This window comes from Trichosurus vulpecula, chromosome 5 (genome assembly GCF_011100635.1).
Source record: "Trichosurus vulpecula isolate mTriVul1 chromosome 5, mTriVul1.pri, whole genome shotgun sequence".
Classification (NCBI taxonomy): domain Eukaryota; kingdom Metazoa; phylum Chordata; class Mammalia; order Diprotodontia; family Phalangeridae; genus Trichosurus; species Trichosurus vulpecula.
Window position 1 is genome coordinate 282,079,955 of NC_050577.1, and position 14,249 is coordinate 282,094,203.

General features: G+C 38.0%; 1 protein-coding gene across 2 annotated transcripts in view; it reads right to left on the reverse strand.

Annotated features, from left to right (window-relative positions):
- The window catches only part of TMTC1 (transmembrane O-mannosyltransferase targeting cadherins 1), a 404,339-nt gene that overhangs the window by 106,258 nt on the left and 283,832 nt on the right, over positions 1-14,249 (reverse strand). For both annotated transcript variants that reach the window (XM_036761095.1, XM_036761094.1), the window contains one exon: positions 12,310-12,423. In XM_036761095.1, the coding sequence (XP_036616990.1) occupies positions 12,310-12,423 (114 nt within the window). The remainder of the gene's footprint in view (positions 1-12,309; positions 12,424-14,249) is intronic.

Genomic DNA, 14,249 nt, shown 5'->3' on the forward strand with positions numbered 1-14,249 from the left:
ATGGTTATATATCCTCTGCCTTCCACCTAGAGAGTTTTTCATACTTTGTGATTCCAAATCATACAGGTATGTTCATGGTCATCCTTGAGATCATGAACCTTGCCTTACTGATACATTATCCCAAAGGTATTTATTAGTCTACTAGTCATTAGGCAAATGCCCACTGCCTAGTTTATAGTTTAGCTTTCAGAGATTAAAATTAAAATCATCTTAAGTTAGAGTGAGGTCTTCTGCAGTGAAATAAGGTTCCACTGTTCAAAGGTGGAGTTAAAAAAAAGACTAAGCCTAAAAATATTAGTTGGTTGGAAAGGTCCAGAATCACAGAATTAAAGAGCTGGAAGACATCCTAGTGGCCATCTAGTTTAACTCTGTTGTTTATTCTAAAGATGCTTTATTTTTCATTCCAGAGGCTAAAAATCTCCTGTTGGGGAGATGGTAGACTTCAGTACCTAAGACTCTGGGTGAACAAGAGAGACAGACAGAAGAGTGTGGTGTAACAAAGCCCAGAGAGGAAAGAGTGGACAAAAGTTTCAAATGGAGCATATAAAGAACAATGAGGACTAATAAAATATCATCAGATATAGCTGTTAAGAAATTATTTGTAGGAGGGGCGGAGCCAAGATGGCGGCTGGAAAGCAGGGACTAGGGTGAACTCCTTGCTGAGTCCCTCCAAAAACCTATAAAAAATGCCTCTGAACCAATTCTAGAACTGCAGAACCCACAAAATAGCAGAGGGAAGCAGGGCTCCAGCCCAGGATAGCCTGGATGGTCTCTGGGTGAGGTCTATCCCTCATGGAGCAGGGAGCGGAGCGGAGAAGGGCCCAGCGTGGGCAGCATGGACCAACCAGACCAGGAGCTGGGCAGAACGTGCCCTAGAGCCCTGAATCAGTGAGCTGTGGCAGTTACCAGACTTCTCAACCCACAAACACCAAAGACAACAGAGAAGGTTAGTGGGAAAAGCTGCGGGGGACAGAGTGAAAAAAAAGGAGTTCACAGTTCAGCCACCGCCCCGGGGGCAGCGGAGGTGGGGCAGCTACAGAACTACAGCTGCAGTTGCTTCTGGCCCCAGGCCCACCTGGTGGGAGGAATTAAGTGGCAGATCAGAGCAGGAGTGAAGAGCCTGCTGAAGATCTAAGTCCAGTCCGGGTTGGGGGTTCTTGGGGAAGGAGGAATGCTGGTGTGGCAGAGCTGGCACATCCTCCAAGGCTTGCAACATAGTTCTTTTAACTCTACAAGCAGTCATACTCCACTGAAAAACTCAAGGGTCAAGTTAGTTGGCTGGGAATATGGCCAGACAGTGAAAACACACCCAGATTCACTCTCAGACTTTGGAATCTTTCTTTGGTGACAAAGAAGACCAAAACATACAGCCAGAAGAAGTCAACAAAGCCTACAACAAAAGCCTCCAAGAAAAACATGAACTGGTCTCAGGCCATGGAAGAGCTCAAAAAGGAATTGGAAAAGCAAGTTAGAGAAGTAGAGGAAAAATTGGGAAGAGAAATGAGAAGGATGCAAGAAAACCATGAAAAACAAGTCAATGACTTGCTAAAGGAAACACAAAAAAATACTGAAAAATACACTGAAGAAAACAAAACCTTAAAAAATAGACCAACTCAAATGGCAAAAGAGCTCAAAAAAGCCAATGAGGAGAAGAATGCCTTGAAAGACAGAATTAACCAAATGGAAAAGGAGGTCCAAAAGACCACTGAAGAAAATACTACCTTAAAAATGAGATTGGAGCAAGTGGAAGCTAGTGACTTGATGAGAAATCAAGATATTATAAAACAGAACCAAAGGAATGAAAAAAATGGAAGACAATGTGAAATATCTCATCAGAAAAACCACTGACCTGGAAAACAGATCCAGGATAGATAATTTAAAAATTATTGGACTACCTGAAAGCCATGATCAAAAAAAGAACCTAGATATCATCTTTCCAGAAATTATCAAGGAGAACTGCCCTGATATTCTAGAGCCACAGGGCAAAATAGAAATTGAAAGAATCCACAGATTGCCTCCTCAAATAGATCCCAAAAAGAAATCTCCTGGGAATATTGTCACCAAATTCCAGAGCTCCAAGATCAAGCAGGAAATATTGCAAGCAGCCAGAAAGAAACAATTTGAGTATTGTGGAAACACAATCAGAATAATCCAAGATCTAGCAGCTTCTACATTAAGAGATTGAAGGGCTTGAAATATGATATTCTGGAGGTCAATGGAGCTAGGATTAAAACCAAGAATCACCTACCCAGCAAAACTGAGTATCATGCTCCAAGGCAAAATATGGACTTTCAATAAAATAGAGGACTTTCAAGCTTTCTCAGTGAAAAGACCAGAGCTGAATAGAAAATTTGACTTTCAAACCCAAGAACCAAGAGAAGCATGAAAAGGTAATCAAGAAAAAGAAATTGGAAGGGACTTACTAAAGTTGAACTGTTTTGTTTACATTCCTACATGGAAAGATGATGTGTATGATTCATGAGACCTCAGTGTTAGGGTAGCTGAAGGGAATATGCATATATATTCAATAAAGGGGGATAGGTTAGTAAAGAGCAAAACATAGTTAGTCTTTCACAACATGAGTATTGTGGAAGGGTTTTACATAATGATTCACATGTGGCCTATGTTGAATTGCTTGCCTTCTTAGGGAGGGTGGGTGGGGAGGGAGGAGGGGAGAGAATTTGGAACTCAAAGTTTTAAAAACAGATGTTCAAAAACAAAAAACAAATTTTTGCATGCAACTAGAAAATAAGATACACAGGCAATGGGGGGTAGAAATTTATCTTGCCCTACAAGAAAGGAAGGGAAAAGGGGATGGGAGGGGAGTGGGGTGACAGAAGGGAGGGCTGACTGAGGAACAGGGCCACCAGAATATACACCATCTTGGAGTGGGGGGGAGGGTAGAAATGGGGAGAAAATTTGTAATTCAAACTCTTGTGAAAATCAATGCTGAAAAGTAAATATATTAAATAAAAAAAAAGAGAAAAAAAAAGAAATTATTTGTAAATCTGGGGGCAGTGGTTTCCATAGAATTATGATACTGCAAACCATAATGCAACGAGAGGAGATGAGGTGAGGCCAACAAATGTAGATAGTCTTTTCTAGGAGTATGGTTATGAAGGGGGGAAGAGAGAATGATAGCTTGAGGGGTGTGAGGGACTAGTGAAGGGTTGTGGGTTTTTTTTTAAGTAGACTTGGATATGTTAGAAGACAATAAGGGAAGGAACCAGTAGATAGGCCAAAAATTAGAGAGAAGGGGGATGATTGAAGTTGCAATCTGGTGGAGAAGACAGTGGAGAATGATGTTAAGAGTATAAGTGGAGGGGTTGGCTTGGCCAACAAGGGCCATATTGTTGTCAGGAACTAAGGGAAAGTAGGAGAAAAGAGAGAATGATGTCAAAGGTTTTTGAGATGAAGAAATGAGAAGAAGCTCATGTCAAATGGTTTTAATTTTCCCATTACAATAAATGATAAGGTCCTTACTTGAGGGTTGGTAGAGTAGAGGTAGGGGAAGCTTGAATAGAGAAGATTTATAAAATCTTTCATGGGACTCAATTAGGGAAGAATAATGCCTTATTGCAGCAAAGGACTGGCTGAAGATGAATAACATGAATTTATAATGTACCCATCATAGGCCATTAATAAATATTTGCTTTGGAAAGAGCACTGCATTTGGAACCAGAGGTCCCAAGTTTGAATAATGGTTCTGTTATTTATTACATGTGTAACCACTCCAGGGCTCAGTTTCCTCATCTGTAAAATAAGTAAGTTGAACTAGATGGCCTCAAACATCCGTTCTACTTCTGACTCTTATGTTCCTATTTTGCAGAAGAGAAAACTGAGGTCCAAAGAGGAAACATGATTTGCCCAGTATCATGCAACAAGTTAGTTGCAGAGCCTGCTCTGGAACTCAGTTCTCCCAATACCTAGTCTAGTATATTTCTTACTATACCATTCTGCCTCCTATTCTCTTGGCATGTATTTCTGAAAGGGGAATGGCACAGTATATGAGATCAAATATAGGCCAATCATTGTGAAAGACAGCATTCTATATCCATAGGAATCAGAAGTCTTGTAGAAACAGCAGTGAGAATGGACATTGAAACCTGTTGCTTGAGCAGCAGGGAATACACCTTAAGAGAAGACTTGTTTTACCTTATGTGCTTGCAACTGTTGGAAGCAAAAACTAGATTAATTTATGAACACAAATTAATTAGGGTTTCTGGATTCCTTCATACCTGGAACCTTTTAAGAATGGCTGTGATCAAATCAGATGATGTAGCTAGTGTTTTCTAAATGTTAAAGTACTATATATGTATATATCAATAATAATTATTAGAATATTTAAAATAATAACACCTGGCATTTATACAATACTTTAAGGTTTGCAAATGCATCTTACAAATACTATTTTACTTTATCCTCACAACCTCCCAAGGTAGGTGCTATTACTATTCCTATTTTACAGTTGAGGAAACAGAGACAAACAGGTGAAGTGACTTGTCCAGGGTCAAACAGCTAATAAGTAAGTATTAGGTCAAATTTGAACTCAGATCTTCCTGACTCCGAATCCAGTGTTCTATCTAATAAGCCACCTACATACCTTAATAGGTAAGATTAGAAGATAGGTAAGATTAAAAAAAAAGCTGATGAGGTTAGGGAACTATATGTTTTTAGGGGTGCTTGAGACCCCAAAATACCAACAGACTGAATCCTGCCAAATGAATTTGACTCAAGCCTACTCAGCCAAAGTAAAACAAACTGCCCTACACTGAATCTGAGGGCCTTCATGGAGGCAAGATGAAACTTAAATACAGAAAGATTGTGGGAGGGATCTAGGGGTAGTCAAGTAGTCTGGGGTGACTAGAAGAGGAGTTTAGGGAGGGTCTTGAGGAGGATTTTAAGGAGGATCTTGATGGGACTGGGGTAGCTACAGGTCAGACTGCAGGAACCAAGAGAATGAGATTTTGATAGGATCAAGGGTGGGAAGCAGCTGGACAATAGAGGGCTAGGGTAGGGAGAGATTTGGGCCTGAGCCTCATGGCCTCAGGCAAAGGCCAGATCAAGTGGGAAGATTTAAGGAGAGTGCCAGGGGGCTCCCACAGTCTAAACCCCAGCAAAGCTACCTGTGACTGATCCTAAATAAGTATGGGTCATTCTTTGCTTCACTTTTTTGCTTTCCTTCCATGCAGAAACAAACATATCCACGGCTGGCAGGGCTTGTGGTAAAAAGGAAGGTGGCAGATGTGTCCTGGAGCCACCTCATAGCAGATTATGAGAGCTTACTGTTAAATTTTCATCGTGAGCATTTATTTACACCTCAGAAATTGACAAATTCTACAAATTAGGACTTGATTGGCTCTGTTGACTGTCTAGCCTTAAGAAAGTAATGGGTTGGCTTTTTTTTTAACATAAAAACTTTTCAATTTAACATAATCAAAAATTATCCATTTTGCATTTTGTAATGCTCTCTGTCTCTTGTTGTATCATGAATTCTTTGCTTTCCCATAAATCTGATAGGTAAACTATTCCTTGCTCACCCAAATTGCTTATAGTTTCAGCCTTTATTCCTAAATCATGAACCCATTTTGACTTTATTTTGGTATATGGTATAAGATATTGGTCTATGCCCAGTTTCTGCCCTACCATTTTCCAATTTTCCCAGTAGTTTTTCTGAAATAGTGAATTCTTAGCCCAGAAGCTGGATTCTTTGGGCTTATCAGAGTAGATTGCTATAGTTGTTGACTCCTGTGTCTTATGTACCTAACCTATTCCACTGATCCATGCCTCTGTTTCTTAGTTTTGATGACTGCTGCTTTATAGTACAATTTAATATCTGGTATGGCTAGGCCACCTTCCCTAGCATTTCTTTTCATTAATTCCCTATATATTCCAGACCTCTTGTTCTTCCAGATGAATTTTGTTATTATTTTATCCAGTTCTGTAAAATAACTTTTTGGTAGTTCGATTGGTATGGCACTGAATAAGCAAATTAATTTACGTAAAATTGTCATTTTTATTATATCAGCTCAGCCTAACCATGAGCAACTGATATTTTTCTATTTATTTAGATCTGACTTTATTTGTGTGAAAAGTGTTTCATAATTATGTTCATATAGGCCCTGGGTTTGTCTTGGCAGGTAGACTCCCAAATATTTTATAGTGTCTACAATAACTTTAAATGGAATTTCTCTTTCTATCTCTTGCTGTCAGGCTTTGTTAGTAATGTATAGGAATGCTGGGGATTTATGTGGGTTTATTTTATATCCTGCAACTTTGCTAAATTTATTTATTATTTCAAGTAGTTTTTTACTTGATTCTCTAAATAAATCATCATATCACCTGCAAAAAGTGATAATTTAGTTTCTTCTTTGCCTATTCTAATTCCTTCTATTTCTTTTTCTTTTCTTATTGCTACAGCTAACATTTCTAGTACCAAATTGAATAATAGTGGTGATAACAGACATCCTTCTTTCACCCCTGATCTTATTGGGAATGCATCTAGTTTATCCCCATTACAAATAATGCTTGTTGATGGTTTTAGGTAGATGCTATTTATAATTTTAAGGAAGGCTCCATTTATTCCTATGTTTTCTAGTGTTTTTAATAGGAATGAGTGTTGTATTTTGTCACAGGCTTTTTCTGCATCTATTGAGATGATCATATGGTTTCTGCTGGTTTTGTTGTTGATATGATCAATTATGCTGATAGTTTTCCTAATATTGAACCAGCCTTGCATTCCTGGAATAAATCCTACCTGGTCATAGTGTATTATTCTTGTGATAAGTTGCTGCAATCTTTTTGCTAAAATTTTATTTAAAATTTTTGCATCAATATTCATTAGGGAAATTGGTCTATAATTTTCTTTCTCTCTTTTGACTCTTCCTGGTTTAGGTATTAGTACCATATTTGTGTCACAAAAAGAATTTCATAGGACTCCTTCTTCACCTATTTTCCCAAATAGTCTGTAAAGTATTGGAATTAATTGTTCTTTAAATGTTTGACAAAATTCACATGTAAAACCATCTGGCCCTGGAGATTTTTTCCTAAGGAATTTATTGATGGCTTGCTCAATTTCATTTTCTGAGATGGGGTTATTTAGGTATTTTCTTTCTCTTCTGTTAACTTGGGCAAGTTATATTTTTGTAAATATTCATCCATATCCCTAAGTTTGTCAAATTTATGGGCATACAATTGGGCAAAATATTTCCTAATTATTGTTTTAATTTCCTCTTCATTGGAGGCGAATTCATTCTTTTCATTTTTGATAATGGTAATTTAATTTTCTTCTTTCTTTTTTTTAATCAAATTGACCACAGGTTTATCAATCTTGTTTGTTTGCTTTTTTTTTTCATAAAACCAGCTCTTTGTTTTATTTATTAATTTAATAGTTTTCTTGATTTGAATTTTATTAATCTCTCTTTTGATTTTCAGTATTTCTAATTTGGTATTTAATTGGAGATTTTCAATTTGTTCTTTTTCTAGCTTTTTCAGTTGCATGCCCAATTCATTGATTTCCTTTTTCTCTATTTTATTCATGTAAGCATTTAGAGATATAAAACTTCCCCTAAGAACTGCTTTTGCTGCATCCCATAAGTTTTGGCATGTTGTCTCATTATTGTCATTCTCTTGCATGAAGTTATTGTTTCTATGATTTGTTCTTTTGGCTCACTCATTCTTTAGAACTGGGTTATTCAGTTTTCAATTAATTTTTAGCTTATTTTTCCATGGTTCTTTACTACATTTAATTTTTATTGCATCATGATCTGGAAAGGATGCTTTGACTACTTCTGCCTTTCTGCACTGGATTGTGAGGTTTTTATGCCCTAGTACATGGTCAATTTTTGAGTATGTGCCATGTACTGCTGAGAAAAAAGTATATTCCTTTTTATCCCCATTCAGTTTTCTCCAGAGGTCTATCATATCTGCCTTTTCTAAAATTCTATTCACCTCCTTAACTTCTTTCTTGTTTATTTGGAGGTTAGACTTATAAAGATTAAGAGGGAAAAGCAGTGGGAGAAAATCTTTACAATTAGTGTCTCTGATAAAGACCTCATCTCTAAATATACAGGGAACTGAGCCAAATTTATAGGAATACAGGTCATTCTTCAATTGAGAAATGGTCAAAGGATATGAACAGGCAGTTTTCAGAGGAAGAAATTAGATATCTATAGGCATATGAAAAAATGCTCTAAATTGCTACTGATCAGAGAAATGCAAATCAAAACAACTCTTAGGTACCACATCTCTCCTGTCAGATTGGCTAACATGACAAAACAGAAAAATGATAAATGTTGGAGAGGATGTGGGAAAATTGGAACACTGTTACATTGCTGGTGGAGTTGTGAACTGATCCAGCCATTCTGGAGTGCAATTTGGAACTATGCCCAAAGGGCTATAAAAATGTTCATACCCTTTGACCCAGCAATACTACTTCTAGGGTTGTATTCCAAAGAGATCACACAAGTGGGAAAAGGACCCATATGTACAAAAATATTTATAGCAGCTCTTTTTGTAGTAGTAAAGAACTGGAAATCAAGGGAATGCCCTTAAATTGGGGAATGGCTGAACAAGTTGTGGTATATGAATTTAATGGAATACTATTGTGCTATAAGAAATGGGGAAGATATGGACTTCATAATAACCTGGAAAGACCTACATGATATGATGCTGAGTGAGCGGAGCAGAACTAGGAGAACATTATATACAACCACAGATACATGGATTCTGTGATGACTAACTTTGATTGACTTGGCTCTTATCAGCAGTACAAGGTACAAAGACAACTCCAAAGGACTCATGATGGAGAGAGCTATCTACATGCAGAGAAAGAACTATGGAGTCTAAATGCAGATTGAGGCAAACTATTTGCTCTCTTTTTTTTTTCTCTTGGTTTTTTTTTTTTGGTTTTGTTTCTTCTTTCTCATGATTCATTCCATTGGTCATAATTCTTCTTTACAACTTGACTATCATGTAAACAAGTTTAATGCGACATTATATGTAGAAGATATATCGGATTCCATGCTGTCTTGGAGGGGGGTGGGGAGAAGAAAATCTGGAACTCAAAATCATGCAGAACTGAGTGTTGTAAACTAAAAAAAAAAAAACATCTTAATAAAAAAAGAAAGTAATGGGAAAAATGTTAATAATGCAACTTAAAACAGTGGTTCTGACCATCTCCCACAATCTTTCTGACAGTCTCTGGGAACCCCCTTGAACGCTCCTTGAATCTTCCCACTTGATCTGCCCTTCTCCTGAGGCCATAAGCCTTCTGTTTTATTGCTAGGCCCAAATCCCAGTTACCCTTGTGAGAAATGGTGGAAGCAGTTTTGTTTCCAGAGATTTGAAAGCAGAACCAGTCCTAATCTGGTGAAAGATTAGAGGCCTGTACACATGCTTGATAAGCCGCTTGAGGAGGGTATGACATAGGCAGTCAGGGGGTGGCATCTGACCAATGAAGAGTCAGGCAGGAGATTCATATTGGGAGTCAATAAAAGGACTGGTCTGTGCCTGAGTCCTTGTACTCCCTTGTACTCTGTTCAGGGGATGTACCCATTTATTCAGAATGAATAAATATAAAATGTAATTAAAACTGTTCCTGGCTTCCCAATGAGTACTGTTTATTCCTAGACAACACGAGTATATTTATAACACCCTTAAACTAGCCTAAGCCTGTGTAATATCAATTAACTTGGGCATCTTTGATTGAGCCTTACTAGGTGCTGAACCCCAGGCCCCAAACCAGTATCTATTAGGTGCTAAGCCTATGTGGGTGTGAATTGGTAACTAAGGTGGGGCTCCAGGTGGGGCCAATGAAGGGAGGTGCCGATTCCAGAGCCAATAGTAAGAGCCTAAGTTCTGGTCACTTAGATGATGGTCTGAAACTGTATAAAAAGAGAGAACAGAGTTATTTGCTTAAGGCTCTCACTCCTGGAGGTATGGGATTCTGGGCAGCCACTGTAAGGGCCTTCCCACTGAACTCAGATGTTGATGGTTCTCTTGGTAACTATGAATTATATTTGGTCTGTTGATGTTTGTAATTTGTTTATATTTGCTCTGAAGTTCAGGGTGCTGGCTTTTTCCCTTGAACTAAGTGAATGATATTTGTATGCTGGATTAAATTGAGATTGTTAACCCCTTAACGTAACTTTCCTTAGTAAAGCAGATCAAAAGAGACTGGGCTTGCAGCATTCTGTGAACTGGTTGTTGTTGGTTTTACACCCGCCACAGCAGCTGCTAGCCAAATTGTTGAAACAGCCTGTATTGTCTGTTATCTCCAGGTGGCCTTCAGCTATTTCCCACCCTTAATCTCACTCCTGGAGTCTTGATCTCTAGTCATCCCAGTCCCATCAAGATCCTCCTTAGACTCCTCCTCAAGACCGTCCCTAAACTGCTCCTCTAGTCACCCCAGACTACTTGACCATCCCTCAATTCCTCCCACAATCTTTCTGTATATAAGTCTTATCCTGCCTCCACGAAGGCACTCAGATTCAATCTAGTTCTGCTCACATTAATCTGGCCTGCTGGCATTAGCATCACAAATGCTCAGGCTCCCTAAGAGTCTACCTAACATGCTGAATCTTTAATAAACTTTGTTTTTCTTTGGCTGAGAAGGTTTTAGTTGAATTCATTAGGCAGGACTTGATGAATCAGCATTTTGGGGTCTCGAGTACCCCTAAACCATATAGTTCCCTAACCTCATCATTTTGGTTAATCTCATCAGTTCTTTTGGGGGAAGGGGACTGGTTGTTAAATACTTACCAGCACACCCCTGGAGGGAAGCATTATTTATTTTGAATACTGATGTGTATATATTTGAAAAGTTTTATTTTTTCTATTACATTTCCAACATGACAATTATATTTTTACAACTGGATTCTTTCTTCAATGTAGCCAAAAAAGTATTAAGTTTTTTCCACTGTGGAAATATACTTGCATATAAATATCTTCCAAGCTGCAAGAGGCTTAGTGTTTTCATATTACACACATTTCATTAATTACATATCAGTATTAATGTCCTAGGAATTTGCTAACATTTTTTGACAACCATCTACTGCTAGGCAGTCTCGGAATCAGGAAGATCTGAATTCAAATCTGGTCTCAGATACTTACTAGCCCCGTGACTTTGGGCAAGTCTCTTAATCTCTGTTTTCCTCAGTTTCCTCATCTGTAAAATGGGGATAATAAAAGCATCTACCTCACAAGGTTGTTATAAGGATCCAATGAGATAATAATTATAAAGCACTTAGCACAGTAACTGGCACATAACATCATATAAATGTTAGAAGCTATTATTATTACCAATATACACTTAAATTAGTGCAATTTTGAAGAGATACAGGCTCTGGGAACCCCCTTGAACTCTCCTTGACTCTTCCCACTAGATCTGGTGTTCACCTGAGGCCATAAACCTTCCATTATCATTATGCCCAAATCACTGTTACCCTTAACCTAGCCTCACCCACCCTCTGTTATCTCCAGGTAGCCTGCCCACATTTAATCTCATTCTCTTAGTTCCTGGCATCTGATCTCTAGTGACCCCAGATACTGGCCACTCCCATCAAGACCCTCCCTAAACCTCTCCTCTAGTCAGCCCAGACTAGTTGGCCACACCTCCCTCAGTCTTTCTGTATATAGATCCATCTTGTTTCCATTAAGGTGCCATTCATTCTGCCTGGCTTATCAATACAAGCATCACAAATGCTCAGATTCCTTAAGGGTGTAGCCAATGATAAGATTTCTTAAGAGTCTGACCAATATGGAGGAGTTTTAATAAGCTCTGTTTTCTCTTTGGCTGAAAGAAAGCTTGGGTAGAATTCATTCAGTCCGGACCACTATTTTTGGGTCCCAGAACCCCTAAACCTCAACAATTTCATAGCTTAAATGTTTAAGGATAGTGGATAGATCTATGGACCACTGGTATAAGACCTGGTTTCCTGGTGAGGAAACTCTCTTCACCAATGTAGATCAGCACTTCTCTGCAACTTACAGTCTTAAAAAGTTGCCCAGAGCAGAGAGAAATTAAAAAACTTGTCTAGGGTGAAACAGCTAGTATTTGTCAGAGGAGTGACTTGAAACCAGATCTTCCTGGCTTTGAAGACAGTACTAGAAACTTTTATAAGAAAGCACAAAAAGTTGAATAAAATCCCAAGTTACTGCAGGAAATAACAGGTTCAAATGCAAAGTCAAAAGGATTTCTTTTCAAGAAATTAAATCTCTAACAAAGAATAATCAGGATAAAAAAATAAAACACGTTATCCATCAGGATAACCTAGACAGCACAAGGGTGAAGAATACCATAGCACTTACTTGAGGGCAGTCTTGTAGTGGTAGATGGCTTCTCCATTACGACCTTGGTCTTTCAAGAAATTAGCATAATTGTAATGCACCTTAGCATTATGGGGCAAAGTTTCAACTCCAGATCTAAGAAAAAAAAAAGGGAGTAAGGGGAAAGCAGGTGAATAGCTCTGTTTAAGAATACTATCAGTTCGCTTAGTCTGTTTTTACTCAAAAATATGCACTTTTATTTAGAATGTTGCTACTTTGATCTAATTAAGATTACCAAAAACCTGTTCATATGCCTATGAAAACAGAGAGTCAAATGCTTTTCAGACATACATACTAATATATATATATCCATAACATAACATCTTTATGTAGATCTAAAAGCTTTTTTACATACCAGAAGTACTGATTGAGCATAGAGAACTAAATAGCCCTTTATATGGAATTCATTTTAGAAATATAATGAACTCACATTCTCCAACAGATAAATGGTCAAAGAAAGTGAACAGGAAATTTTCAGAAAAAGAAATTAAAGTTACCAGTAGTCCCATTAAAAAAATGCTCCAAATCACTATTGATTAGAGAAATGCAAATTGAAACAACTCTCCGGTAACACTTCACACCCGTCAGATTGGCTAACATGACAGAAAAGGAAAATGACAAAAGTTGGAGGGGATGTGGGAAAATTGGGACACATACATTGTTGATGTAGTTGTGAACTTGTTCTTGAGAGCAACTTGGAACTATGACCAAAGAGCAATAAAACTGTGCATACCCTTTGATCCAGCAATAGCACTACTACATCTTAATCTCAAAGAAATCAAAGAAAAGGGAAAAGGGCCTTATTGTACAAAAATATTAATAGTAGTAAATATATTGGTAATTAAGGTAGGACCTTTTTTTGTTTTCTCTTTTAGAATGCTAAATTAATCAAGTGCCTTTGATTAAGTCTTACTAGATGCAAAGCCCCAGACCCACACCCTTTCGCTGATTAGGTGTGAAGTCTTCTGGTTCCTAAGAAGGGAATATAAACTCAGATGTTACCGTTTTGTTTGGGGCTCTCACTCACTGGAAGATGTGTGATTTGACCAAATGAAATTTTGGGTAGCTGCTTGAGGCTCCCCCCACCCCCGGCTTTGAAGAAACCCAGATGTTGGTGCTTTCCTGGTAACTATGTATTACTATGGATAGACTGGTTTGTGTTATTTGCTCTGTTTATATAATGTATGTTTGTAATTTCTGTTTGTATTCTCTCTGAAGTTCAGGGTGCTGGCTTTTCCTCCTGAACTGAGTGAATGATATATGTATGTTTCATTAAAGTGAGGTTGTAAACCCCTTAAAGTTGCTTTCCTTAGAAAAGCAGATGAAAGAACCTGTGCTGGCAGCCCTTCTGTGTGCTCTTGTTGCTGGTCTTGTTGGGTCTTTCACCCCCCACAGCAGCTGCTAGCAACATTGTTGTTATAGTAAAGAATTGGAAATTCAGGGGATGCCCAACAATTGGGAAATGACCAAACAAGCTATGGTATATGAATGCAGTGAAATACTACTATGCTATAAGAAATGATGAAAAGGTTGATTTCAGAAAGACTTATACAACCTGATTCAAAGTTAAATGAACAGAACCAGGAGAACATTGTACACAATAACAGCAACACTGTATGATGATCAACCATGAAAGCCTTGACTACTCTGATCAAGATAATGATCCAAAACAATTCCAAAGGACCCATGATGAAAAATACTATCCACCTCTAGAGAGAGAACTGATGAACTCTGAATGCAGAGTGAAACACAGTTTTTTACTTTCTTTATTTTCTTGGTGTTTGGTTTAGTTTTTTTTTTGTTGTTGTTCTGTGTTTTCTTCTGTAACACAGCTAATATGGAAATATTTTGCATGACTTCACATTTATAATTGATATCAAATTGCTTGCCTTCTCAAGGAGGGGAAAGGGGCTGGAGGAAAG